The following is a 27,318-nucleotide window of genomic DNA, read 5'->3' on the forward strand; positions in this document are numbered from 1 at the left end:
ACAGGAAAGAGGTGATCAAAGACGGGGCTGCTGTCAGCTTCCTGGAGAGTCATAAAAAGGGGGACCTTGGAGGCAGGTTCAGGGGGTTTGGGATGAGCTGCTGTCGTCCATTGCTCACTTGGTTGCAAGTCTCTTGGAGTCTGTTAGAATTTAGGAGACGCCCACCTGAGAGGGAAGAAGCAGGGCGAAGGGAAAGCCATGGATAGGCTCCTGGGAGGGGGTGGAGTGTGCTGAAGCCTCTTTTATGAGGCACTAGTGCCATCATGAAGGCTTCATCCTCATGACATGATTATTTCCCCAAAGCCCTACCTGCTAATACCATCAGCTTTGGGGGTTAGGATTCAACATATGGATTTTAGGGGGACACATTCAGACCATAGCATACATGTTTGTTTCCCTCTAGTAAATACTTAAAAGTGGAATTGTGGGGTCATAGGATAGGTATAGGTTTAACTTTATAAAAATTATATGAGCTTATTTTGAGCAATAATTTTAGAGAAGGCAGAACATTGGATTAGGAGCTCAGAGACCAAACCATGACCTTGAACATGTCACCTTTCCTCTTTGGGTCTCAATGTCCCCTATAAAATGCAGGGGTGAGTTGAATATCTTAACTCTTTTCAGCCTGAGAGTCTATTATTCTTAGAGGTTGTGGAAATAAACAACCTGACACATGCCTGATTCCGGTGTTAAAAACTCTCTCTCGAGGCCACTCACCAACAGCTCCCAGGGCTCAAGAAATCATGAGGAGCCCTCCCATATGTGGATATAGTAACAATGTTGATGACAGTCATTGTTTAAAGAGGGCTTTGCCCCAAAGAGGTCTCAGCACTTTCACATGAACAGTGACTTTGGAGACACTGCAGGAAGCTCTCCCAGCTTCAGGTGCTTTCTCAAGGAGTGGAAGTGGGAGACAAGTGGGGAGTGACTCAGGGTCTGTCAAAACAAGAGATGAAACTGGGACCTGGCATGACTGCTGGCTGGAGGGCAGAGAAAATGGGCACTGCACTGGCTCTTTATTACAAATGACCTGTGGTGAGATCCACGGTCAAAGCCTGCACCAAAAATCTCACTGTGGCTGCGCCACTCTTTTCAAACAGAACCTGGAACTGTCTCTCACCCATCAGCAATCACAAGGATCAGGTCTTGGTATTACCTAATTGTCGGGGCCAAGTAGAAGTTGGAAGGTCAACCAGCAGATCTTCCTCAAATCACAGAATCACTCCAAAGACAAAAGAGAGATTTTAGGATTTTGCATTTTGGAGCATCACGGTTGTTTTTTCCCTAAGTGCAGCCAGTTTGGAATGAATAACTTTATCTTAGACTTTAATTCTAGGTTTTGGGGTTGGCATGTGCATGTCTATGTGGGCATATATTTGTGGGGATGTTTACATGTTCTTGGGTACATATGGTTTTGCTTTTGTACATGTTGTATAATGCTTGCATCAAAGTCAAGCTAAAACACTGGGCTAAGACCCAGACTGTTGATTTTTGCATCCTCATCATCCAAGGTAGTAGGAATGGCCCTCCTCTTATCTTGCTTCCTGGTAGGATTGCCCAAACTTGGAAAACACTTGTTGAGGGATTTTTCCTAAGACACTTAGAAAATCCAAGGGACCAGGGCCACTTGACTGTGAATTAGGACTTTTTCCTCTTGCTCAGACAGAAGATCATTCTTGAGCTGAGTCTCTGCCTTATTGCTGCTGTAGCATTTTTGGTGTCTCAGCAGGAACAAGGACTGTTAGAAATCACGTGTAGAACAGGAAAGCTGTTTCTTAGAAGCCAGTTTTGTGGTTCATTTATCTTTACACTTGCAAACATTACCTGTGCAATGAAGTCCATTTCCTTCATTGTACTTTAAGCCCAGGATGGATAATAAAGCCAAATAGGAGCCTGAAGACCTGGATCTCAGCCCTAGCTCTCCCACCAATGACCTCTCCCATCCTCCCTCCCACTATCTGTTGATCTAGGAGGTAATACATTCTTATGGCTCATAAAGTATATATGCATATATAGAGGAAGCTTTTCACTCTTCCAAATTTTCTCCCTGAGGATAATCACTTTTGCCAGTTTTCTTGTGTACCCAGATATTTTTCAATGCACATCTAAAGTAAATATGTACCTATACTCTTCTTCCCTTACCTCCTGATATTTTACTCTAATTTGAGCATACTCCTCTTGTATGTTGTTTTGCATGCTTTGCTTCTTTTTTTTAACTTAATGAAATACCTTTGAGATCAATTGATATCAATATGCTAGAGTTTTCATTTTTTTATGGCTGCATAAGACAATATTACTCAAGGATGAACCATATATGTAATATACTTAACTAGTCCTTTATGGATGGGCATTTATGTTGCTCTTAACCTTCTCCCATTACAAATAGTGTGGCAATAAACAACTTTGAACAAAGGTCATTTTTTTGCCCTTATGTAAGCCTATCTGGACCATAAATGTTAAAATTGTTGGGTCACAGCAATTCCACTGCTAGGATTATATCCTAAGAACCCTAAAACACTAATCCAAAGGAACCTATGCACCCCAATGTTCATAGCAGCACAATTTATAATAGCCAAGAGTTGGAAGCAACCTAGGTGCCTGTCAGTAAATTAATGGATCAAAAAACTGGTTGCCCACAATCTTTTTTGGTGTATGCCATAATGCTCCAACCAACTGAGCCACCTGGCCAGGCCTATACATGCTTCTTTGACATTTACAACCATTTACTGCCAGCAGCCTCTATGGAACAAGGTCCTTAAATTTTAGTGACTCTGTTTCTGCTGTTTTTACAAAGGGATTGCTTATTTCATATTTGATGCTGTCTGTGGTTTCCCAACATGAATCACTCCCTTCCTTCCCAGGGTTGCCACTCCAGGAAGCCCCATTCTTCTTAGTCGGCCACACCTTCAAGTGTCATACATAATCCTTTCACTGATGCATGCCAGCTGTGGTCATGAAATAGCATAGATACTCATCCTTAGAAGTATTTTGAAATTTCCTTTAACTCCATAGTACTGTCACTGTAACAATGGCGTCACCTGTGACTTCACAGTATCTGTGATGTCAGGTGTGTCATGCAGATGGAAAGTGTTACAGACAGGACAGGAAACAGATATTACTCTCAGTTCAGAACTCTCATTTTTCTACCCGTCTGTCTATCATCCATCTATCCATCCATTCATCCATCCATCCATCCATCCATCCATCCATCCATCATTCATTCATCAAACAGGCGACCTTTTGTTTTGTGGGATGACACCCAACTCACTGAGCCAGACCAGCCAGGGCACGTCATGACCATTTCTCAATATCTAAAAAATATAAAGAACTCATACAATATATGAGAAACTAATGGGCACATGAAAAGGTTCTCAAGATTACTAAACCTCAGGCAAATGGGAATCGAAAGCATAGTGAAATATCACCTTATGCCTGTTGGAATGGCTATTATTAAAAAGACAGAACAAGTGCTGGCCAGGATGTGGAGAAAAGGGAACCTCATGTGCTGCTCGTGGAAATATAAATTGGTACAGCCACTGTGGGAACGGCGTGGAGGGTGCTCCATAATGAAAATTAGAGCTGCTATACAATCCAGCCACTTTACTCCTGGGGACATGTCCAGAGGAAATGAAGTCAGGGTGTTGGAGTGATAGCTGCCCTCACATATTCATTGCAGAGACTGTGTCTCATTCATGTTCATACCCTCAGTGACTGGTGTAGAGTGCATACTCGAAAGGAAAGAAAGAAAGGAAGGAAGAAAAGAAAGAAAGAAAGAAAGAAAGAAAGAAAGAAAGAAAGAAAGAAAGAAAGAAAGAAAGAAAGAAAGAAAGAAAGAAAGAAAGAAAGAAAGAAAGAAAGAAAGAAAGAAATTAATTCTCAATGTAGAATTGTCAGGACCAGTCATAAGATGGGAGCGATTACTCTTTTGATGGTGAAATAAACTTGCCTTTTCATTCTCCTCAAGCGACTTGTTGAATAAATGAGTGAAACTCATGAAAACTTTAGGACCTGCCAGTAGGTTAGGGAGAATGTACCTGGTGGGGAATTATAATTTATTATCTCTGGCTTGTTGCTTTGTGTATTTTTTAAAAAATTGTGATGAAATTCACATAAAATTGACCATTTTTAAGCAAAGAACACAGTGGTATCTAACGTATAAAACTGCTATGTCTATCCCGTCCCAAAATATCTTCACCACCTCAAAAGGAAATCCCACACCAGATAAGCATGGGCATGGAATTGAAGCTTCTGAAAGGCAGGGACTACATGTGTCTCGATCACTTTGTCCCCCTGATGCCTCAACAAATGTTCCACAGGTGTTTGTTGGATACACAGATGGCTTTTCATGCCCATTGTTAGATACACAGATGGCTTTCCATGCCCATTTTTAACTTCGTGGGTCTTTTGGTGACCTAAGGATTTCTGAGCCTGTTTTTTGTGGTCCTGGAATCCCAGCCTCAGTAGCAGATGATGGGTGGGAGGTAATTGGCTCCGTGGGGGGTGAGGTTCGCAGGTGAGAGTGCTGGTGAGTTCCTCAGCCAATGCCTTCAGGCCTCTGGCTACTCTCTGCCAGAGGCTGCTTCTTTTTTTCTATTTGATTTTCACATATATTTTAATATGATATATATTAAATATATTAACATATTTTAGTATTTCATATATATATTAATAGGATCTCACTTATATGTGGAATCTAATGAACAAAATAAACTGAAAAAATAAAATAGAAAGAGGCTTGGATACGTGGAACAGACTGACAGCTGTCGGAGGGGAGGGGTTTGGGGGGACGCATGAAACAGTGTGAAGGGAGTAAGCAAAAAACATGTATGTGTATCAGATAGACCCAGACAAGAGTTAGCCAGAGGGACAGGGGGTGGGGAATAGGTGGAGGTGGGCAAAGGAGCTGCTGCTTTGTCTCGTCTCAGAGAGGGAGTTCGAACACTCGGGGTGAGGGTCACACTAGCTGTGGCTCTCAGAGGGCTGCCTTCTTTAGGATCTGAGTGACAGTTAACTCTTCCTACTCCATCTGCTCCCATCCTGGACTCTGGGTTTTCAGAAAACCAGAGGAGATGTTGCCTTAGGCAGGAGATGGTGCCTATAATGCTGCTGACTTTTGCCTGCACCTGTTAGAATGAATGACTCACTGAAATGCCTCGCACCTCCGGGCAGCCCAGCGTTGAGCCAGGGGTGAGGTGCAGGGCAGAATAGAAAGGGACTGGCTGGAGTGTAGGCTTGGAATCAGGGCTAAGCCTCACTTACCTTTTCTTTGTCCCATTCTTTAACCTCTGTACCAGGGGTTAAAATATAGGCTTTGGTATTAGACCTACAGGAGGTTAAGTACCAGCATGGCCTTCTTGCCAGTTAACTGGTACTTAACTCTTATAACTCTTGTGAGTCTGAAGGCTCTCCTCCATAAAATGGGGATGACAATGGGGGGGTCATTGTGAAGGTTAAAGTTGTACCACTTGTCTAGCATACAGTCTGTGTTTTCTTTTTTGTATCTGTTTTCTACTCTGTGAGGGCAGGGCCCCAGCTTGGGGCCCCATATCTTGTGGTCTAGGTAAGATGATGATGATGAAGATCAAAGTTAACATTTCGTTGGGCACCGAATGTGTGCTCAGCCACGCACTGAAATGATTTCCCTATGTTCTCTCATATCCCTTAACTATTACTATCTTCAATTTGTAAGTGGGTACACTGAGGCCCCCAAAGTCAGACACCTTGTTTCAAGGTTACCTAGCTAACTAAGAAGAGTGCAGTTTGTAAAGGACCCCCTTTGGCCAGTGAGAGGTGGGCACTGTACATTAGGAGCCTGCTGGTGGGGGTGGGGAGCTCCCGGGCTGGCAGGCACAGGCGGGACTCCTGTAGGACCTGGGCCGATGAGTAGTGTGGAGGGAGGCAGAGAAGGTTCTACAGGAAAATTCCCACTGAGCAGTAAGTCATTACCCTCCAAATCCTGGGCACCCCCTGCCACTGGTAGATATTAGCTTAGGGACCTTAGAGACATTTGAATAGTTATTTTTCTCCCAGCAGTCCGGTTTAACCGCTGTGGATACCTGGCTTTTCAAACTTAGGCCTCTGGTCTGACCATAGATTGTGACCTGTGTGGGCTCATCTGCGGTCTGCTTCTTCCTTTCATGCCTGTCTTTTTTCCTATCAGCCTCGTCTTCTCTCATGGCCTGGCTATTGGCCAACTTTCTTCCTTCTCTGGGGTTCATGTGGTAAGGGCCCCTTTAGTGACCCTGGTTTTGCTTGGCACCAGTGAGGGCAGGAGAGGGGTCAATAGGGTCCTTACTCATGAACAGTGACCTGGCAGCTCTGGCCAGTTGCTGGGGGCAGGTGGTGCGTCGTACCACGTTCCCCTGGAGGCATCTGTTCAGGAGAAGTAATTCTTAAAGAAATTAGGTTGCCCTGGCTGGTGTAGCTCAGTGGATTGAGCACGGGCCTGTGAGCCAAAAGATCACGGTTCGATTCCCAGTCAGGGCACATGCCTGGGTTGCAGTCCATTTCCCAGTAGGGGACGCACAAGAAGCAACCATACATTGATACTTCTCTCCCTCTCTCCTTCCCTTCCCTTCTAGAAGATAAATTTTAAAAAATTCAAAAAGAAAGAAGTTAGGTTGTACACATTGTTTTTAAAAGATGTACAATGCGATGATTTAATATATGCACGCAGTGTGAAATAGTTATCCCAATCAAGTTAACAGGCATCCATCACCTCCCATAATTACCATTTTGCATATTTTTTTTTTGCTGAAAATATTTAAGAGCTACTCTCTTAGCAATAGTCGTGTACACATTGGTATTGTTCACTATAATCACCATGCTGTGCATTAGATCCCCAGAACTTACCTGGCAGTTTGTACTCTTGACCAATAATCACTTCCTTCCCCCTGAGCCCCTGGTAACCACCATTCTAGTCTGTGGTTTACGAGTGGCTTTTTCAGATTGTACTTCATACAGCATTTCTTGTTCTGTGTCTGGCTGATTCCGTTTAGCGTAAGGCCCTAACAGGTGGTGTCAAAAATGGCAGGATTTCATCCTCTTTTATGAATGAATAATTTCCCATTATATATATATATATATATTTTTTTTTCTTTATTCATTCATCTGTTGATGGACACTTAAGTTCTTTCTGTATCTTGACTATTGTGAACAATACTTCAGTGAACATGGGAGAGCCAATAGCGCTTTGAGATACCGATTTAATTTCCTTCGGATATATCTCCAGTAGTGGGATTGCTGGATCCTGTGGTAGTTCTAGTTTTACTTTTTTATGGGACCCCCACACTGTTTTCTTGAATTTCAAAAGTCCTGTTAGAACAGACCACTGAGGAAGAGAAATTGCAAAAAGGCCTCACACAACCTGGGGATGACCAAGTGGGAAGTTACTCGCTGATGAGATGCTTTTATTTTTTATGTTTCACCCCACTGGTCCCTCCCTATACATTGTGGACAGCCCTCCCCTCCCCCAACTTGACCTTTCCTGGTGCGTCCCTCACTTCCACATTACCTGGCTCACTCCTTCTCTTTCAGGGCCCTGCTCAAACCGGAGCGTTCCCAGGTCTCCCTCCAACCTCACTCATTCCCGGGTTAAAATCCTTGCTAAACATTTGGGGCACAAAGCAAAAGGCTATGTGACAGGTATTTGTCTCATCTTTGATGACAGTCTGTCTCCTCCACTGGGCTGGGAGCCCTGTGAGGGGAAGAACCCTGGGGTCTTGTTCACTGTTGTGGCCCCAGGCTTGGCTCCCATGTCCAGGCACACAGAAGCTGCTTTTGTGACTCATTCATTTCCTTCAATGAATGAACGAATGACTGCACTTTCGGGTTCCCCTGGCCACCACCCCCTTCCTTCTCTGGGCATCCATGCTCTGCTGTCCTAGAAAGATCAAAGGACGTCCCTCCTTTGAGATCTCTTAGCACTTCCAGGCCTCACTCCTGCTCCCTTTCTGGATTTGCTCATTTCCATAGACTTTGCTTTTGAACTTGGCAGGGCTGGCTGCCTGCAGCTGGAGGTAGAGGGCTGGGTTTTTCCTGTGGAGGGTTTCACTTCCAGATCAGACCTGACGTCCCTTGAAAGCAGGGGCTATGCTTGGTCCAGAGCCAGGTTAAAACACTCAGCTGAATGCTGGACAAGTGGACACAATGACAGGGAGTTAGCTGCTCCACTCTGAGGAGGCATCCGTGGTGGAGGAGCTTGGAGGCATCCGTGGAGAAGAACCCCTGCTGCCAGGTTCCCTGGAAGGAGAACTCCTGCTCCCTGTGGTCGGGCATTCGGCTGGGCCCTGGACATTGAATCCTTGTGCAGTTTACAGTCTTGGGGGTGGATGGGGAAAACGGTAGACTGCAGCCTCAGCAGGAAGAACGAGCACTGATGAGGGAGGAGAGGAGTGGACCCCAGAGGCTGGAAGGTGCAAAGGAGCCGGCTGCTGGCGTTTGGGCCGTGGGTGGTTGTCTGGTGGTGTGCAGGGGCAGCCTGAGGCAGAACAGCATCCTGGCAGGGTTTGCGTTGTCTTTCCTCTTCCTCACCTGTACCTTATAACCCTACTAAAGCTCCCTCCCCCTTCCTCCCTCTCAAAGTGGCTGCTCTGTGGCCTCCAGCATCAGTGCCTGAGAGCATCTCCCAGCCACCCTTTGAACTGGGCTTGCCCTGGCCTGGACTGCAGAACCACATTTATCATGGGCTCACGGTGTGATCTTGGGTGAGTCATGCCTCCCCTCTCAGCCATCTCTGGCCTGAACCCTGACTATGTGTTTCCAAATGGGCTGAGCCCCCAGGAAGGGTCAGGGTTTGATGAGCTCCTTGGCAAGGATTCTCTGGTATCTTTCCTCCTGCCTGCCTGAGAAGGGCACCAAATTGCATTATTGGGTGAAGCACGGAGCAAGAAAATAGCTCTTTGTAGGATTCCCTTTCCTCGTCTCAGTTTCTCCCTCCGCAGAGTGGGGTAACAGTGTCCCTGAAGGCTGCAGGCTGCGGAGGGGGAGATAGAACTGTGGGTGAGCAGGCAGTCGTCCGGTGGTCATCCATTGGCCGAGAGATTGTAATTGTGCTGAACTTTTACCAGCAACATCTAACAACTCTCTGTCCTCCCCAGAATATTCCCCATGGAGACCAAGAACTTGGCTGCTTCCTGGAAACAGTCAGTCCTGCGCGCATTTTATATGTGGGGAAGCAAAGTGCACAGAGGGCCTGGGACTGCTCCAAGGGCAGGTGACAGGTGTCTTGAAGCCGCTGCGCGCTTGGCCCCAGGTAGCCTGGTTCTTCAATGGAGCCGCTCTCGCTCTCTGCTCGGGAGTGGCGGGCGGCAGTTCCGGAGATCCGAGATCCGTCGGATGCCCGCTGCAGGAGAGCACAGCGGGCCTTTTTGACAGGCGGGCACCGCCCCCTGGCCGGCCCCTCCCCGCTGGCAAATGGACTTATCTGCCGGCCGTGGCAGCCCGCAGGCAGTGGAACGCACTGCTCGTCCTGTGCTTTGCGTCCAGAGCTGCTGCAGAGGTGCCCCCCGACAGTGCGAGCAGCCCAAGGGTCCCGCACCGCCGCCTGGCTACCGCGACTTCGCCCGTGCCCTCCTCCGAGGCTGATCATTAACCCGAAGGCCTTGTAAGGAGCGAGTGGCCTCGGTGGTAGGCACACCTCAACGCCGCCATGGAAAATAGCACCTGGAGCCCCGCAACCACTGTGACCGCGGCGCCCATTGCGCCCTATGAGCGCATCAGGAATGCGCCCGACATCTCTGTCATCGTCCTGTATTTCGTGGTGGTGATGGCTGTCGGGCTGTGGGTATGTAAGGGCCCTGGGACACTTGCCGATGGAGCGAGGGCCACCGGGAGGGATGAGAAGGGCGTATGGAGGAGCAAAGGCCTAGGTGAACTTCGAGGAGGGGCGGGAGGATGGTCTTAAAGGTGTGCGGAGCGAAGTAGAAACGGCTTGGAAGCGCTTAAGAGAGGAAATCAGGGGGCGCGGTGTGAAGTGAGGAGGCAAGTAAGGATGAGCAGAAGTGAGCTGGGCGCTGGCCAGCACGGAAGATGGGCACTCGGACCCGTGAGCAGAGAAGGAGGGAGAGAGATGGGGACAGGGTGTGAGGGGCAAGAGCGGGTCAGCCTGAAGGGAGGGTTCCCAGGCTTGGGAGGAGGTCGGTACTGTCCTGGTGCCTCTTGGTCATCCAGGTTCGGGTGGAAAAGAAACGGTGTGGGCTTGGGGAAGGACACAGGCCTCTGCCAGTCGCAGGTGCTGTAGGGCAGCCTACCAACTGGGGGCTTTCTGTGTCCCCCTCCTGGGAAAGGCTGGCCCAAAGGCCATGTGCCATGGGATCCCTGGGGTGGAGCGAGTGGGAGTTGGGAAAGCGGAGCAGAGGAGGAGGGGGAGGAAGTCTGGAGGTGGCTGCGCACCGGGAAGAGGGAAATGCCGGTGGCTCCCCTTTGGGACTCTGGGGACACACCAAACCAGAGAAACTTGTTCTTAGAAGACTGAGACATGGAAATTTCACTGGTGACAGACTGGCACACCCAACCACCAGAAGAGGTGTTTTAAATTCGCAAAAGTTCCAGCTGCTCTGGAAGGCTTTTGTGGAGAGTGGCAGACCAGGAGGAAAGGAGAGTGGACATTAACCCTTCCATGGTCATGGAGATTTTTTAGGGATAAAACAAAGTTGTTTTGTTTTTAAGTAGTTTTAGAAATCAGATGTCACTAAAAGCCTCCCCAACCGTCACAAGGGCTTGGTGTGGCTGGCTCTTCCTCTAAACCTGCGGCTTCCCAGAATTGTCCAATTTAGAAGCTTGGCTCTCAAGTTTAGTAATGGCTTCAACATGGTTTCAGACACCTGACCCAGGATAGCCTGCCTCAGCCTCAGTTTACGCAAGTGTAAAATGGGCACAATGTTACTTATCCTTAGGACTCCCCAGGTTGTCGTGAGGACCAGCAGAGCTGAGTCTGAAAGCTCATTGTGAATGCTAGAAACCTTTAAAAATACTATGATTATTTGCCCTCGAGGGTGTGATCCAGGCCCTGAATTATTTTTTGTCCTTTTAAGTAAAATGGACAAAAGTGGTCAGCTGACTAGGACATCCTGACAAAAAGCCGTGAGACAGAGAGGGCAGGAATATTAGTCCCCATTTTACTGAAGAGGAAATTGAAGCCCCATGTGGCTGTGATTCCTGGAACTCAGGTGTCTTTTCCAGGGCACCAGGCACTTTCCTGCCTGGCCTGCCTTCCTCCTTCTGCCCCTCCACAGCTTGCAAGAGCTGGAGGCTAGAGGTGAACCCATCGTTTGTTTGTTTGTTCGCTCTGTTGTATTGCCTATTTGCCAGACAATCACTGATCATCTCTGTTCCCTTAAGCAATCTCATTGTATTTAGCCTTACCAGTCCTGATGATTATGGTGTTTATTCTTTTCAAACATTGGCGAACCAGGATCCCTGGTTCTGTTAAGTGCTCTTTAATGAGTCTGCTAGTATCTGTCCACGTTTAATCTTTCCCCTCTGGACCCTGATCATTTAATGTGTTGAATTTCTTCTAGTTTACATTCCTCTTTCTTTCTCTGGGGGTGTCAGGAATGGCTTGGTTCAGGGTCAGGCACCCTGACTCCTGCATGGTCTCCAGGCTGCAGAGACAGAGCGAGCCAGCCCCACTGTGCTTCCTGTGCTTCGAAAAGACACAGCTAATGTCCTTCTGTCCCCACCCCCATCTCTTCTAACAGTATTTTGTTCTGTTTTATCCTCTTTCAACACTACCTCATCCAATCATATTGGGGCTTGAGCTTATTCTTTGGTGTACAGTTGACCCTTGAACAACATGGGCTTGAACTCTGTGGGTCCATATATATGCAGACTTTTCCCAATAACTACTAGGTTGACCCTCTGTACCCTGGGGTTTCATATCTGTGGATTCAACTGACCAGGGATAGCAAATTATTTTCAGTCCTTGGTTAGGAACTCACAGACCTAGAGGGCTGACTGTGTGTATTGTCCTGTGCCATTTTGTATAAGGGACTTGAGCTTCAGGGTGTCTCTTACCAAATCTTTCATGGATATCGAGGGATGACCGTGGGTAAGCGTTTGAGGAGTCAAAAGTTACATGTGGGTTTTCAAGTTCATCGGGGTTGGTAACCCCCTGTTGCTCGAGGTTAATTGTGTGTTTCCATTTTTTCTTTCATTATCTCTCAGCTTGTTTCTTGGGAGATTTTGTATGGTTTTAGGCTGATTCTCCTACTTTATTCTTTTTGGAACATATCATTAAACCATCCTTAAGCCCTTAATGCCAAGGGTTGTGAACTATGACCCATTGGCCAAATTTGGCTCACAGCCTGTTTTGTGTAGCCCACGGTTAAGAATGGTTTTGACACTTTTAAAAGGTTGTAAAAAACAAAACAAAACAAGAAGAATACATGGTGGATCTCATAAGTATCCCACAAAACATATTTACTATCTGGCTCTTTTTATTCACAGAAAACATTTACTGGCCCCTGCTTTATGTGATCATTTTTTGAGGGCCTAGCTATTTTATTTATTCATTTATTATTTTTTAAAAATATATTTTATTAATTATGCTATTATGGTTTTCCCGATTTTTCCCCCTTTGACCGTCTCTGCCAGGTAGCCCTCTTCCTTCAAGCAATGCTCCCCAACTTAGTTCATGTCCATGGTCATGCATATAAGTTATTTGGCTTTCCATTTCCTATACTATTCTTAACACCCCCCCCATCTATTTTGTACCTACCACCTATGCTTCTTAATCCCCACCATTCTCCCCACCCCCACTGATAACTCTCCATATGATCTCCATTTCTAGGATTCTGTTCCTGCTGTAATTGTTTGCTTAGTTTGTTTGTTTTTTAATTCAGGGGTTGATAGTTGTGAGTTTGTTGTCATTTTACTGTTCACAGTTTTGATCCTCTTCTTTTTCTTAAATAAATCCCTTTAACATTTTCTATAATAAGGGCTTGGTGACGATAAACTTCTTTAGCTTTATCTTGTCTGGGAAGCACTTTATCAGCCCTTCTATTCTAAATGATAGCTTTGCTGGATAGATTAATCTAGGTTGTAGGTCCTTACTTTTCATAACCTTGAATATTTCTTGCCAGTCCCTTCTTGTCTGCAAAGTTTCTTTTGAGAGATTCACTGACTGTCTTATGAGAATTCCTTTGTAGGTAATTGTCTTCTCTAGCTGCTCTTAAGATTCTCTCTTTGTCTTTTACCTTTGGCATTTTAATCATGATGTATTTTGGTGTAGCCCTCTTTGGGTTCAACTTGTTTGGGACTGTCTGTGCTTCCTGGACTTGCATGTCTGTTTCCTTTGCCAGATTAGGAAAATTTTCTTTCATCATTTTTTCAAATAAGTGTTTAATTTATTGCTCTTCCTCTTCTCCTTCTGGCACCCCTATGATTTGTATGTTAGCATGTCTGGAGATGCCCCAGAGTCTTTGCATTCTCTCCTCATTTTTTTGAATTCTTGTTTCTTCATTCTGTACTGGTTGACTGTTTATTTCTTCCTTATGTTCCAACTCGTTGATTGGAACTCCAGCGTCTTCCCTTCACTATTGGTTCTCTGTGAATTTTTCTTTATTTCACTTAATGTAGCCTTTATCTCTTCCCTTATGTGTTTGCCGTACTCACTGAGTTCTCGGAGCATCCTGATCACCAGTGTTTTGAACTCTGCATCTGACAGGTTGGCTATCTCTGTTTCACTTAGTTCTTTTTCTGGAGTTTTTCCTTTTTAAGATTTATTTATTTATTTTTAGACCGAGAGAAGGGAGGGAGAAAGAGAGGGAGAGAAACATCAATGTGTGGTTGTTTCTCATGCACCCCCTACTGGGGACTGGGCCTGCAGCCAAGGCGTGTGCCCTGACTAGGAACCCAACTGGTCACCCTTTGGTTCGAAGTCAGGTACTTAATTCACTAAGCCACACCAGTCAGGACTTTTTCTGGAGTTTTGACCTGTTCTTTCATTTGGGCCGTATTTCTTTGTCTCCTCAATTTGGCAACTTCCCTGTGTTTGTTTCTGTGTGTTAGGTAGAGCTGCTTTGACTCCCTGTCTTGGCCCACCTGTTACATGTAAGGGGTGGCACCTTAAGTATTCCCCGGGGTGGGGCAACCCTCTTCCTTCACTGCTTTATGGCACTATATGTGGGGGAGGGCTCAGAGAGGGAAAAATGCTGCTTGCTTGGCTCTTGCCCTGTTTCCAGTCACTTCCTCCACTTCCTGTGTGTGACTGGTGCCCTTCTAGCTACTGCCCTGGTGCTGAATCTCAGAGCGGGTGGGTTTGTGGACATTCTAGGACCATGCAAGTCCTTTAAATAGACTCTCCTGAGAGACCGGCAGTTTATTCTGCTTCCCCAACCCTCCCTGGTTTTTAACAGCCAGAAGTTATGAGGCTTTATTTTCCTATGCTGGAACCCTGAGCTGCGCAGTCTGGCCTGGGGCTGGGATTACTTGCTCCCTAGGTGTCCCCCCCAGTTTTTATCTGTCACATGTGAATGTGGGACTGCCTATTCTGCTGGCCACCTTGCTGCCACCACACCATGTCTCCTCTGCCCCTGCTCCCTGTCTCTACCCCTCCTACCCGTCTAAATGAATATTTCTTCTTTAAATCCTTGGTTGTTGGACTTCCATATAGTTCAATTTTCTGGCACTTCTAGTGACTTTTTGTTTTGAGGTTAGTTGTGATCCTTCTTATGGTTGTTTGAGGAGGCGAAGTGTGTCTATCTATGCCTCCATCTTGGCCAGAAGGCCTTAAGTGATCATTTGCACTAATAGCATCCTTGGATGCCTGAGTAGCAGGCCACTGGGGAGCCCAACATTTCCATTTTTAGATGAGGGTCAGAGAGGGTGACCAGAAGTCACTCAGACGAATCAGCATCAGAGCTGGGACTAGAACTCAGGTCTTGAGATTCTACAGGCAATGCTCTTTGCCTTATCTCATGGTTCCTCTTTCCTAAGACACTATTTTATTTCTGGGACACTATTTTATCCTCCCCAGGGTCCTTAACACCACTTGCATCGCTGTGGCAGTGTCCTGGGGGTGCTGAATTCCATGTTTCCTCACATATTTTCACAAAGTGACGGCCTACAGTTTATCTTCAACCTATGCTTGAGTCTCTTCTTTAAGCCACTTGACAAAATCATCTTGACAAGTTGCCAGCACTTCACTAGAATACTTGCTGCAAAAACTCTTCCCAGTGGCCCCATTTCCACCTCTGGACATCTCTGACAGTGAGGAAATTTTTTTTGTTCTGAGCTCAGATCTGATGTCTTAGAGTTTCTCCCACTGTGTCTGGCTGTGCCTTATGTTGGCCACACTGAGTGAATCTGTCCCACTTTACCTGTCAGAGGCTACAGGGCATACCTGAGTCTTCCCTTCTCCAGGCCCAACATCCCCAGTTTCTCAAGCTTCAAAGGTCTGAAGAGTGTTCCTTTTGCTCAATGATATTTTTATTCCATTGAGAAAAAAAAAACATGTGGGTCAATAATTGCACTTCTTTGGCTCCTGCTCCTTGCAGTAGTGAAATCATTCTCTTCCAGTTGCAGGGTCCGTGGGCAAATTTAATGCCATAGGTTATGGAGTGAGGTCTGGAATTTTAGAGTTTTCCTTTGAGCATCCAGTGCTCATGAAGATAGTGTGTTTCTGTTCGTAGGGAGTGAACAGCAGGGAGAAAGGAGTCAGTGTACCTGAGCTGCCATGCATGCCCCAAGAAGCCCCTACTGAATGCTGCTGACAGACTGTTTGCAGAATGCCTCTGGCCTCATATTTGTCCTTTACGCTCTTCGTGTTTAAGAGCAGCTTGGAAAGGTTGTGGATTCCAACTCCACTCTTCCTCAACCCTGCCTGGGGGGTGTCAACATTCTTCAACTTCAGAATGGTCTTTCCTTGGCCAGCTGCTGGAGCCTGAGTTCTTAGGACTTATTTCTGTTTCAGCCTTGTCTGTGCCTTGGTTCTGCTGTTTTTTTTGGCTCTTCCCAGAAAAACCACAACAGAGGCCTCAAGTGTATGTCCTGTGGGAAGGAGGACCCTGCCAGGAGTCCAGAAATATCTGAGCTGTGCTCTCCCTGGCACTGCCTAGTGCAAAGGGGCATGAACCAGGTCTACACTGATTGTGTGGATGGATGAATGGTCCTGCTCCCTGAAGGACTCAGTCTAGTACATTTTTGCAGACTGAGGACGCAGCAATGTGCTATCTGTAGCAGACATGTTTGCTGAATGAATGGTGGGTTCCTAAGTGCCTAAAATATCACCATCAGAGGTTAATGCCTTTGGAACAGTGATACTCTTCAGCCTCAGAGGTCACCTATGAAAACATAAACACCTCTGACAGGGCTATTATCATCCATTGGCATTTTTAGGGAGATTAGTAAGCTTCAGCTAAGTGAAGGTCACTGACACAGAGAAAGCCAAGGGAAAGGAGGCCAGGGAAGAGACAGTGTCCTCTTTTACTGCTAGAGGACTGGGCCTGGGCCTGAGGTGGACCAGAAAGTACCTGAAGGTTCAGAGGCAATATTCCAAGGAACTGTGAAAGGGGCTTGGTGGTCATATATTGAAAACGCAAGTCATTCTTCTCTCATCAACCTTCAGTGGCTCCCTACTGCCTATGGAATAAAGCCTATACTTTTTAGCCTGGCATTTGAGGGTCTGTGGTCTGTCCTCACGTCTCCCCACTCACCCCATCCATACACCTTAACCAGGTCCATCAGATGACATTATTCACCTTTCCCTCCTTGTCACGGTGGTGTGGCTCTACCTCTGGGTCATCATCGCACTGCTCCGGAAGTCCAAAATGTCCTTTCCTTCTTTTCTCTGATTAGCAAATTCCCCTCTTTCTTCAAGACTTGCTGCAATGCTGCCTTCTCTGTGAATCCTTTCCTGACATCCCAGTGAGAAGGAATCTCCTCCTTCCTCTGTATTCATGATAATAATTATTTTGTGGTATCCAGAATACATTAAAAAGTAATGTTTCTAGTAAGCTCCTACCTACATCCTCAAAGAGGATAGTTTTGAACTGAGTTTGAATGCTTAGTCTTCTATGTAATATTTAGTATGATTGCTGTGCATTCCTTTCCCTTCCTCCCTCCCTCCCTCCCTCCCTCCCTCCCTCCCTCCCTCCCTCCCTTCCTTTTCTTCAGCATTATTGAGATATATTACACATACTGAGTGGTGCTTTCAAAAACTGTGATGTGTATCGCGGTTCGATTCCCAGTCAGGGCACATGCCTGGGTTGCAGGCCAGTTCCCAGCAGGGGACTCAGGAGAGGCAACCACACATTGATGTTTCTCTCCCACTCTTTCTCCTTCCCTTCCCCTCTCTCTAAAAATAAATAAATAAAATATTTAAAACAAAACTGTGATGTTTTACCAGGCACATTGAGTATGTTTATAAAAAAAAGCTGTAAACATTTCCAGTTCCCCTTGCAGAGAGATTCAGGTGGAGTGATTTGTTCAAAGCCACACCCTAAGCTCACTGCAGAGTTAGTATTTAAACTTTGTGAGCCTTGATCTCCTACCGGTCATATGTCGGTCCCTGCCTGCTCCGTCTGAGCACACTGGCACTCCACTGAGCATGTGAAGTGGGAAGAAGGAAGTGTGCTAGTATATGGGGAGGTATGTCCTTTTGGCTGGCAAGGTCACCCTGTTCTAGTTTTCTATTAAACTTTTGACCCTTTCCTCCTCAGGCTATGTTTTCCACTAATCGTGGGACAGTTGGAGGCTTCTTCCTGGCAGGACGGAGTATGGTGTGGTGGCCGGTAAGTTTTTTTTCTGAAATACTGTTTGCTTAACTGCGATATTCCCTGTAGGAGGCCACCTTCTTCTTGGGTTGGGGCAGCAGTGATCCCTCCTTCCTGCCTTAGATCCTGGTGATTGGTCTCTGGCTCACCAGGTCTCCTGGGCACCCTTACTGTCTTCTGATAAGGGAATAGCCTTAAAAGAATGTTTGGAATCCTTCAAGAGTTAGAGGAAGAGAATGCACACGTGGGCAGGGAAGAAAAGCAGAAAGAGCACACAGACCAAGGAAAGTTGGGACAAATTGGAGCTTCCACTTCTGTATCTATAAAATGAGGATGGTAAGATTTACCTTCCAGGAGTGTTATGAGATGTGGACGGACACCTCTTATGAGGTAGAAACTCAATAAACAGCTGTTTGCTACCTTTTGCTACTTTAAGTCCCATGAAAGAAAGGCATTATCTGTCCTACTGTGGGAGCCTCATGCAGTGCCTGATGCACGGGAGACTTTCAGGACATACTTGTTGAATGGATAGAAGAAGGGCCCCTACTGTTCCCAATTACAGTTTTCTCCATCTCTTATTGGATTTTGGATTTTGTCTACTTAAGAGCCACTTTCTCAGACACTTATATGAGGGCAGAACTATCCCAGTCAAAGGACATGTGCATGGACCAAAGAGAAACTGGGAGGTCCCTTCCATCCTACTGCACAGGGCTCTGGTTGGTTTATCAGTTCAGCCCAATGACCATTTGCATCCAGAGTTCTTACCCAAATGATTGGTTGACCAAATTTTCTAAATCATGCAATTCTTTGGGCTTAGGATATAGGTAAGCCTGGCTGGTGAAAAAGTGGGTAATGAAGCATAAATACAATAAGAAGAGGCTGATTGGAGGAAGAGAAATGAGAAAGCAAAGCAAGTAAAGTCACTGTCATGCATAGCACAGAGAAAAGTTCCAAGGGCAACATGCTGCATTTGGGCTTTGGTTTGTTGTTTTGAGATGGGTTTTAATCACTGGGTTCTTCACAGTTGTTTGGATTACCCCTGAAGTCATTTTTGCCTTATCCTTAAGGTGGCCAAGAATACTGGGCAGAGGCTGATTTTGGTGGTGGGTCCCTCATGGTGGTCTCTCCTGACACTGTGTGTGTGGAGACAGGGACACGTATTCCGATGCCTCCTGCCTGTTCTTTGTCAGGGCTTTTGTGTTCTTATGCTTTGGACTTTGGTGTTTTCCTAAAAGCTGGTGTTGAACAGGCAGCTCGGATCACAAAGTGCAAGACAAGGCTGGAATAGTCCCTCTAGGACTGTGTGGTTCAATATGGTAGCCAGTAATCACATTGGCTACTTAGACTGAAATTAAAATTAGACAACATTACACTTTTTCTCCCTAAATTGCACTAGCCATATTTCAAGTGCTTAATAGCTGCATATTAGACAGTATAGATCTAGAACAATTTCATCATTGTAGAAAGTTCTATTGGATGGGGCCACTCTCCTGATTTCAGAGTCAAGCCTGGCTTGAGATCTTAGAGGACTTGAGATTTGCTGGATTAGGATAGCTAATTAGGATAATTAATTAGGATAGGACTTGAGATAGGTAAATAGGACCTTGAAGTTTACTCTAGTTATTTTGAAAACAGTACATCCCCACCCCATCTAATGCTTCAGTCCTGCTAAGTGCCCATCCAGCCTAAGTTCTCCCCTTTTCCCCCCTTTCAATACCCTCCCTCGTGATGACAGAAAACTTATATCTCTTCATGTAAAAAATTTAGTGCTGATTTAATAGGGATAAAATCTTAGCTTCCAGTCTCTGGGTTTTGGGGAAGCCCATGATGGGGGAAGCATGGGACAGAAACACCCTTATGTAGTCTGCATTTGGTCTAGGCCTGGGGACACCTCACGCCTCAACCAGCAATGATGCCTCTCTTCCTGATGGTGCCCAGGTGTGGGTCTGGGCTGAGAGTTGTTTGGTAAGAGGAATTAGCCCCACCCAAAGCAGGCAGGGTTCAGTGGTTCATGAGGGGTTTTCAGTGATGGTTTTCCTTATTCATGTCTAGAACTGAATTATTCTACCCAACAGAGAAACATCACATCATTCTTTTGTGCAGAAGCCACTGCTTCCTTGATGAGGCTGTAATTCAACTTTTCTTAATTTGCATCTAAGACATCATAGGATTGTATCAATGGTTTCTAAACCTGCCCAGGTATCAGAATCACCTGGGTGTGCTTTCTAAAGATACAGATTCCTGGGCTGCATTCCAGACCTACTTCAAAACAAAACAAAACAAAACAAAAAACCAAAAACACCTTAAAAGAGGGCTCTAAGAATCTGCATTTTTAAAAGCTTCCTAAATATTTCTGATGGTTGGGCAGCTTTGATCATCACTGGTTTGTGTAGACTGTTCTCTCTCTGGTCAGACTTACTGGAACAGCACCATCTGTCAGGGATGCTGGGAAGGGAGATTCTCAAATGGGGAACAGTGACCTCTAAGTCGCTCCTGACTCTAGACTTTTCTAGAATACTCTAGAAAGTAGAATGCGCATGGGCTTTGACTTCAGAATATCTGACCTGATACATTTGCTCATTGTGTGACTTTGGGCAGATTGCTGAACTTCCCTGAACTTCAATTTCTACCTCTACAAAATAGCAGAATAATACCTGCTTGGGAGGGTTTGTATCAGGAGTCAATGAGACAATGCATGTACAGCACTCAGCACTGTGCTTGGCAAGTGCTCAGTGAATGGAAACATCATGATGTGGAATAAAGGCCAGGAGTGCCCAGGAGACCCCTTCAGTTGGCATTTGTTTGGTGCACAGCACTTAACAGTGCACAGTAAATGGAAGGTAGCATTTACATAAAGTTATTGTTGCTGCTTCACTTAAATTTAACTTTCAGATTGACTGCATGACTAAATAAACATGATTTATGTGTACATTTATTTAAAGTATTGTAAATAATCAAGTCTAGCTACACACTGACCATGTTTTAACATTTTTTAAATTGGCTTGTGTGTTACGATCAATCAGTGGCACGCGTATTGAAGTAGCAAGGTGTTTTTCTTTCTTTATACCACATGGCATGTCTTATAATAGCCAGTGTTTTAGATTCAGTGAAGGACGGTTACATTCTCAAGTAGAGGTTTTAAAAAACATGTTCACTACAACCTTTAGGTGCTGCAGAAAGGCCTCGGGGGCAGCCCTTTCCCTCTTTCCCAGTCACTCAACATTTATTTATTTTATAAAAAGGAAATCTGCTAAGATTTTGCTTGAGAACAGGTTCTGCTAACTTACAAAGTTAAAAAACTGCTAATTTAGAAGAAAAGTAAGCGTAGTGATTTCTATTCTAAAATTTAAAATGGTTGAAAAACGTTATTGTGCTACATGCTTGAGAGGAAAACATTGGTGTGCAAGAAAGTGCAAATGTAAGTACTTCCTCTCCAAAACTGAAAAATAGTTTTTAACTGTGTTACACCTATACTTCTAAATTTCCCTTGGCATCAAAATACAAAGTCAGTTCAAGTCTGTCTGTTGGCCCGGAAGTTCATACCTGATACCAGTTCTCAAATGTGCTGGCCCAAGGAGAACCTCACAGGGCCACAGGGCCTCTGCAGCTGACATCTCTCTCAGCCTCTTGACTGAGGACAAAACCCTCCAGGGGACCCTTTCCCCCTTCACCTGCCTTTGTCCCCAACTTTGTGCTTTAGGAGGAGTGAGCAACCAGAGGAGCTTTGGAAAGAGAGTGGAAGGGGATTTTAAGAAGGGGGAACTTGAGTTGACCTTGGTTGATACATCCTAGACCTGGAGAGCTTGGATAGTCACCCATAAAAAAAGCAGGAGGGAATCAGAGTTTGTAAAGTCTGAGAAGAGATTGGACAGAGGAGAGGCCAGTTGGAAACATTCCTGGGGGCCTTGGGGACTTTGAATGGAGCAATTGTAAGATGTTCCTAAAGAAGTTAATAAGGCCCAGTGAGAGAAACAGCTTGTGCCTAGGCCTGGGGATAGAAGTGAGGGACAACCGGAGAGGAGGAGCAAAGACTCCAGGGCTGGGTTACAAGAGGAGTCAGCTTGTACAGGGAGCGAGCCAGGTAGGCCCACGGTGACTCAGCCTGAGTCAAGCTGAGGCCAGCCAAGCCAACTAAGTAACACGAAACTGTGAAGCTATACCTTTTGTAATGGTGGGGGGTGGGGGGTGGAGAGAAGGTGCTGGTTTGTGGCCCAGGATCTCCTTTTTCAGTGGCACTGTGGTTTGGCACCTTTAACAAACAGCTGCCTGTGCGCTGTGTTGTAATGATTATTTGGGGGATGTCAGAGATGTGAAAGCAGAATTCGAGCTTGAAAGGGGAAATTCCCCACTCCTTGGCTAGTGGTACCAGAAACTGCTCAGAGAGGCAGGGCCTCGGGTACACAGCCCAGTGGAGGACTCTGGTTTTGGAGGAGAGCTGGATCATGTATACCAGAGGCAGCTCCATAGGAGCAGTGGGTATAATGGGACTGAGTCAACCCTTCCACAACCCCTTCAACACATAAGTCAACTCTCCAAAGGCAGTGGGGACCTCACAGGAACCAAAGGATGTGGCTTGTCCCAGCTTTGTGACATTGGGCCACTCTGAGTCTCAGAGAGTCTCTTCTGTAATGGGAGACAGTTGGACTGAGGATCTCAAAGACTCTCCCAGGCATAAAATTCTGATTCCATACCACAGAGGAAGGGACAAATATGAGGGAAATGGGTGTGGGTAGGCTGGTCAATTCATTGCCAGGGAAGGTCTTGAAAATGGAATGCATGCGTGTCTCCCAATCACCATAGTTTTTGTCCTTCCTTTCTTATCAGAAAATTATCATAGAAGAGAGAATCAAAGTAGTTTAGGGCAACAGTTGAAAACTTCTCTGAAAAGGGCCAGATTGTAAATATTTTTGGAGGCTATGTGATTTCTATCACAACTACTCAGCTGTGACTAACGTGAAAGTGGCCATGATAATACATAAGTGGATAGGTATGGCTATGTTCCAATAAAACTTTATTTACAAAAACATGTGGAGGACCAGATTTGGCCCATACACCATCATTTTTTGACCTTTGTTTAGTCCTAGGCTCTGAAGTCAGGCTTCTTGGGTTCAAATCCAGCTTCTCTGCTCCTCACTAATTGTGTTACCCTGGATGAGTTACTGAACATCCATGTGCCTTACATTTGTTATCTCTGTGACAGGGATAATAGTACCACCTACTTGGAGTTGTAAGGACACGTGTGTCTCAGAACAGTGCCTGGCCTACGGTAAACTCTCTGGTTTAGCTCTTGTTCATCTTTTTTTCAACTGGAATTTTTTAAAGGACTGTCACATCACCTATCTGATTGAATCTTCAGTGATCCGTCAGGAATGATGATTAACCCCATGGGTTGCCCAAGTTCACACAAGATAACGCCAGAGCTAGGACTCTCCTTGTTTTTCTAGTTATTCAGGTCTCTTTCTCCTTATCCTTTGAGATGAAAATCTATGAGAGCAATAGGTATGATCTAAGGTTTATCTGAAAATTCCTTCATTTAGGGCTGACCAGAGGCCCTGATGGAATTTTCTTCAAGGGAAGAGGACAGCTTCTCACATTTCTTTAACTCTCTTGAGTAGAATGTATCTGATTGTATCTTCAAGTGTCCAAAATCTAACAATTTGGTTAAAGTTCAGCCAGGTAGGATGCTACCAGAATGGCCACTGGGTGTTCTGGAAGAGCCTCGAGGGCCTAAGACCTAGGTGGGAACTCATGAAGGAGGAGAAGAACGGGAATAAGATGAATGGACATATAAGAGGCAGAGAGCTCACCAAGGGAACAAGGCTCAGGAAGACATAAGACAGAAGACCAACATGTTCTTGGCATTCGTGAGCCTGGGTGGAGGTGACTGCCAAGTCCAGGTCTGATTGCTCTCTTCCTGCTCTGATTGCTTTCCATTTACATGTAGCCATGTGTCCTTCCCTGTACCCCAGGGCCAAGCCTGTGTTTTTTTAAATCTCCCTCTTTCAAAAATCTCTCTCCCAACACCTAGTCCAGGGCCTTGCATCGAGTAGGTACGAGACAAATATATTCTGAATTAAATGAATGGAAGGGAGGCGAGGGACTTGTCCCCAGACCCTCATGCTGGGCTCGTGGTTGATGTCACCTGTAACAGCCTGCGTTCCATTTTCGGGTGCAGCTGCCACACAGCACATAGGCAGTGGTAAGAACTCAGGAGGTTAGAAAGGTACTGAGTCCAAGCGAAAGCTGGCCCCCAGCAGAGCTCCCCATCTCTGCTCCTATATACAGAGAAAGTTTTTCCTTCAGTTTTTTCCTCATGGTAGTAAAACTGGAAATGCAAGCCTGGTCTGAATCGGAGTGCCCAGTTTCAGTCTCCAGTGAACCCCTTGGTAGAGTCTGGCATGGCCATACTTCTTCACTACCTAAAACATTTGACTTTTTTTTTCAGTTTGAGTCAAGCTTTTGCAAAGCTTGTCAGTTCCCACAGATATGTGTCTCTTTGGTTAATCGGCCAGTTGCTGCCTTGCTCCCAAATGACCTATTCCCTCTAGGTTCCTCCTGTCCCTCTTCTCCTATTGTACCACCTCCTCCTTTTTCTTCTCTTCCCCTTCTTTCTCCTCCTCTTTCTCCCCTCTGCTCTTCTCTCCTCCTTCTCTCCCCCCCATCCTTTCTCTCTCTCCCTCTCTCCCTCACTCCACCCTTTTGTTCCTCCTTCCTTCTTTCTATGATGGAACCATTTCCCTTCCATTCCTCATGGCTTAGTCTCTTCCTCAGAGCCTCTCTAATTAATACACAGCCATCACCATCCCATGTTCTCTTTGTGTTCCTAGGCAAGAGCTGACTGGTGTGGAGCCAAGCTCCTGTCACCTAGTTAGTACCTGAGCTCCGGCCTTCTCCTTTCCCTCTGGCTGCCCTCCCATTATCTTCCAACACATCAACCAGCACTTCCACAGAAAGAGAGAGCAAAAAGTAAATGACGGCCAACTCTGCTTGACGAGAAGAACGTGTTCCGAGAAATGCGTCATCAGGCGATTTTTTCATGCAAACATCATACAGTGCACTCACACTAACCTAGATGGTATAGCTCACCCCACACCTAAATTATATGCTATAGTCTAATTGCTCCTCGGCTACAAGCCAGTGCAGCATGCCACTGTATGAACGCAGCAGGCAATGGTGACGCAACGGTATGGATTTGTGTATCTAAACATAGAAAAGGCATATAAAAGTAGAGTGTAAAAGATAAAAAATGGTACACCTGTACAAGGACACTTACCGAGAATGGAGCCTGTCGGGCTGGAAGTTGCTCTGGGTCAGTCAGTGAGTGGGTGGTGAGTGAACGTGAAGGCCCAGGACATTGCTGTATACCGCTGTAACTTTATAAACACTGTACATTTGGGCTACACCAAGTTAATAAAACAACACGAGATTAAGTCAAGCACAGGAGAAAATCTTGATGCAATCAAGAGAGAAGGTAAACAGAAGACATATGATGCTGCTGCTGGAATAGCATGGCATACATACTATTTTACAGCAAAGTTTTCTTCTAAGTAGAAAGAGTACACTCTAAAATAATGATTAAAAAAAGTATAGTGTAGTAAATGCATAAACAGTAACAGCTATTTATCATTTTGTCAAGTATTATATACTGTACATAATTGTATGTACTATACTTTTATACATCTGCAGTGCACTGGATTTATTTACACCAACATTGCCACAAAATTGTGAGTAATGCATCAAGCTATGATGTTAGGACAGCTACAACATCACCAGGCAACAGGAATTTTTCAGCTCCATTACTGCTATAATCTGATGGGACCACCAAGGTCTATGCAGTCTGTCATTGACCGAACACCATTATGCAGTGCATGATTGTGTAAGAAGTATTCCTAGTTGGCTGAAGTCAGGAGAGTGCTGAAGCTACTGGCTAAGATGACGTCTTTGGGTTGTTCATGTTGGAAATGCATTGGGCTTTCACTGTCTACCATGGGCAAGGGAGTTTTGAGTTGCCTGAAGCTCTGTGTATCTTCTGGGGTAAACTTCGTATTAGGGAGGTGATTTAGAGCTGGAGTTAAGAGCATGGACTCTGGAGCCAGGCTGCCTTGGTTTGAACTTTCAGAGTCACCCATTCCTAGCTGCGACTTTACCTCTCTGTGGCTTAGTTTTCTCAGGTGAAAAATAGAGATCATGGCACCCACCTGGTGGAGTTGTTCTGAAGAATAAAGTAGTTAATATGTGTAAATCTACTGGAACAGTAGGTAGTTAGCACTTCATTCTACATGTACATGTTGATTACCTACTATGCGCCACAATCTGTTAGGTGCAGATATATGTGTTTGTGTGTGTGTGTGTGAGTGTCAGACGTTCTTATATCAAAAATTACAAGTAATGGTAAATGTTATGCAGGAAAGGTATGTGAGTCATGGATGAGAGGGAAGGGTTCTTTTTTGACCTATAGAAGATGGTCAGGGAAGGCCTTACTGAGGGCTGGGCATTTAGAGGGAGACTGAAGGACCAGAAGGAGGCAGTCACGTGAAGATGGTGAGAAGAGCAGTCTAACCAGAAGGATCAGAGGGTCAGAGGCCTGAGGTGGGAAAGAGTTTGGGATACTTGAGGAACTGGAAGGGGGCCAGTGTGGGGCAGAGAGGGTGCATATTGACCAGGCACCCCAGGTAGTTGATGATTGCGAAGACGAGCTCATCTGAATTGGTAAGAAGGATGGTTTCCAGTCTCCTTGACCTATAAATGGCAACAGAAACCCTTCTCTGCCTTTTATGTAAATAACCTGTGGGAAAATACCAGCTTTGGCAGTGGTTTCCTGATTTCCTGACTTTTTGGTTGTTGGACCAAGGAGGGGTGTGGGTGAAGCTAATGAGTGAAAGGTGCCCATTGTCCAGGGTGGGACGTGAGCTGATGTAGAGTGAACAGAGATTATGATGAGTCTGGAGCAAAGCCTGTGTCTAAATATTTACCAGAGTCCTGGAAATAAAATTGTCTGAATATACAAGCCCCACCTTCTCCTTTGTCTGAATCCAGAAAGTGTGATTCCCTGAGAGATGGCATAGATCAAACTTCTCCAATAAAAAGACACCTTAGGAAGGGACTCAAAAATGTTAATTCAGATTAAAGGCCAGATCCCCAGAGGAGAAGGGAGGAATCTGAAATATGAGCGTGATGCAGACATGCACACGCTATTCCTGAGTTTACAGGGAGAGGGTTGGGGCCCTGACTGGACTGTGCCCCTTCATGGGAGTTCAGAGGAGGATGCCTAGGGAAGGATGAAAGTCAGCGCAGTGCCTGTGACCTCCCCTTCGGACCCTTGGATGTCATCATGTTGGGCTGCAAGGCCTTGTGGAAATCACATCATTTTTCTGGTCCTCAGTTTTCTTACCTGTAAAATTCAGATGAGAAAACACCCACCTCACAGGCTGTGTGAGATTGAAATAAGTTGAGGTGAAGGAAGGGCCAGTCCCAGACTTGGCTTCAAGGAGGCTCTGTAATAGTTAGTCACCCTCTGTCCCTTTCTTAAAAAGGGAGACAGAGCTGGAAGCAGAAGCCATCTCTAGAGCTCTGGACATTCTGGATAGTAGATGGCCTGTGCAGC

General features: G+C 45.6%; 1 protein-coding gene across 2 annotated transcripts in view; it reads left to right on the forward strand.

The window, feature by feature from the left end:
* SLC5A1 (solute carrier family 5 member 1) overlaps positions 1–27,318 on the forward strand; it is an 80,652-nt gene that overhangs the window by 16,477 nt on the left and 36,857 nt on the right. The window contains exons 1-2 of one of the 2 annotated variants that reach the window (XM_037166837.2): positions 9,465–9,784; positions 17,661–17,732. In XM_037166837.2, the coding sequence (XP_037022732.2) occupies positions 9,650–9,784; positions 17,661–17,732 (207 nt within the window). In that variant the 5' untranslated portion in view covers positions 9,465–9,649. Of the gene's footprint in view, positions 1–9,464; positions 9,785–17,660; positions 17,733–27,318 lie in introns of those variants that run through there. The other variant, XM_053669943.1, reaches the window with a different exon arrangement.

This window comes from Artibeus jamaicensis, unplaced genomic scaffold (assembly GCF_021234435.1).
Source record: "Artibeus jamaicensis isolate MK-2021 breed Jamaican fruit bat unplaced genomic scaffold, CSHL_Jam_final contig_525, whole genome shotgun sequence".
Lineage (NCBI taxonomy): Eukaryota > Metazoa > Chordata > Mammalia > Chiroptera > Phyllostomidae > Artibeus > Artibeus jamaicensis.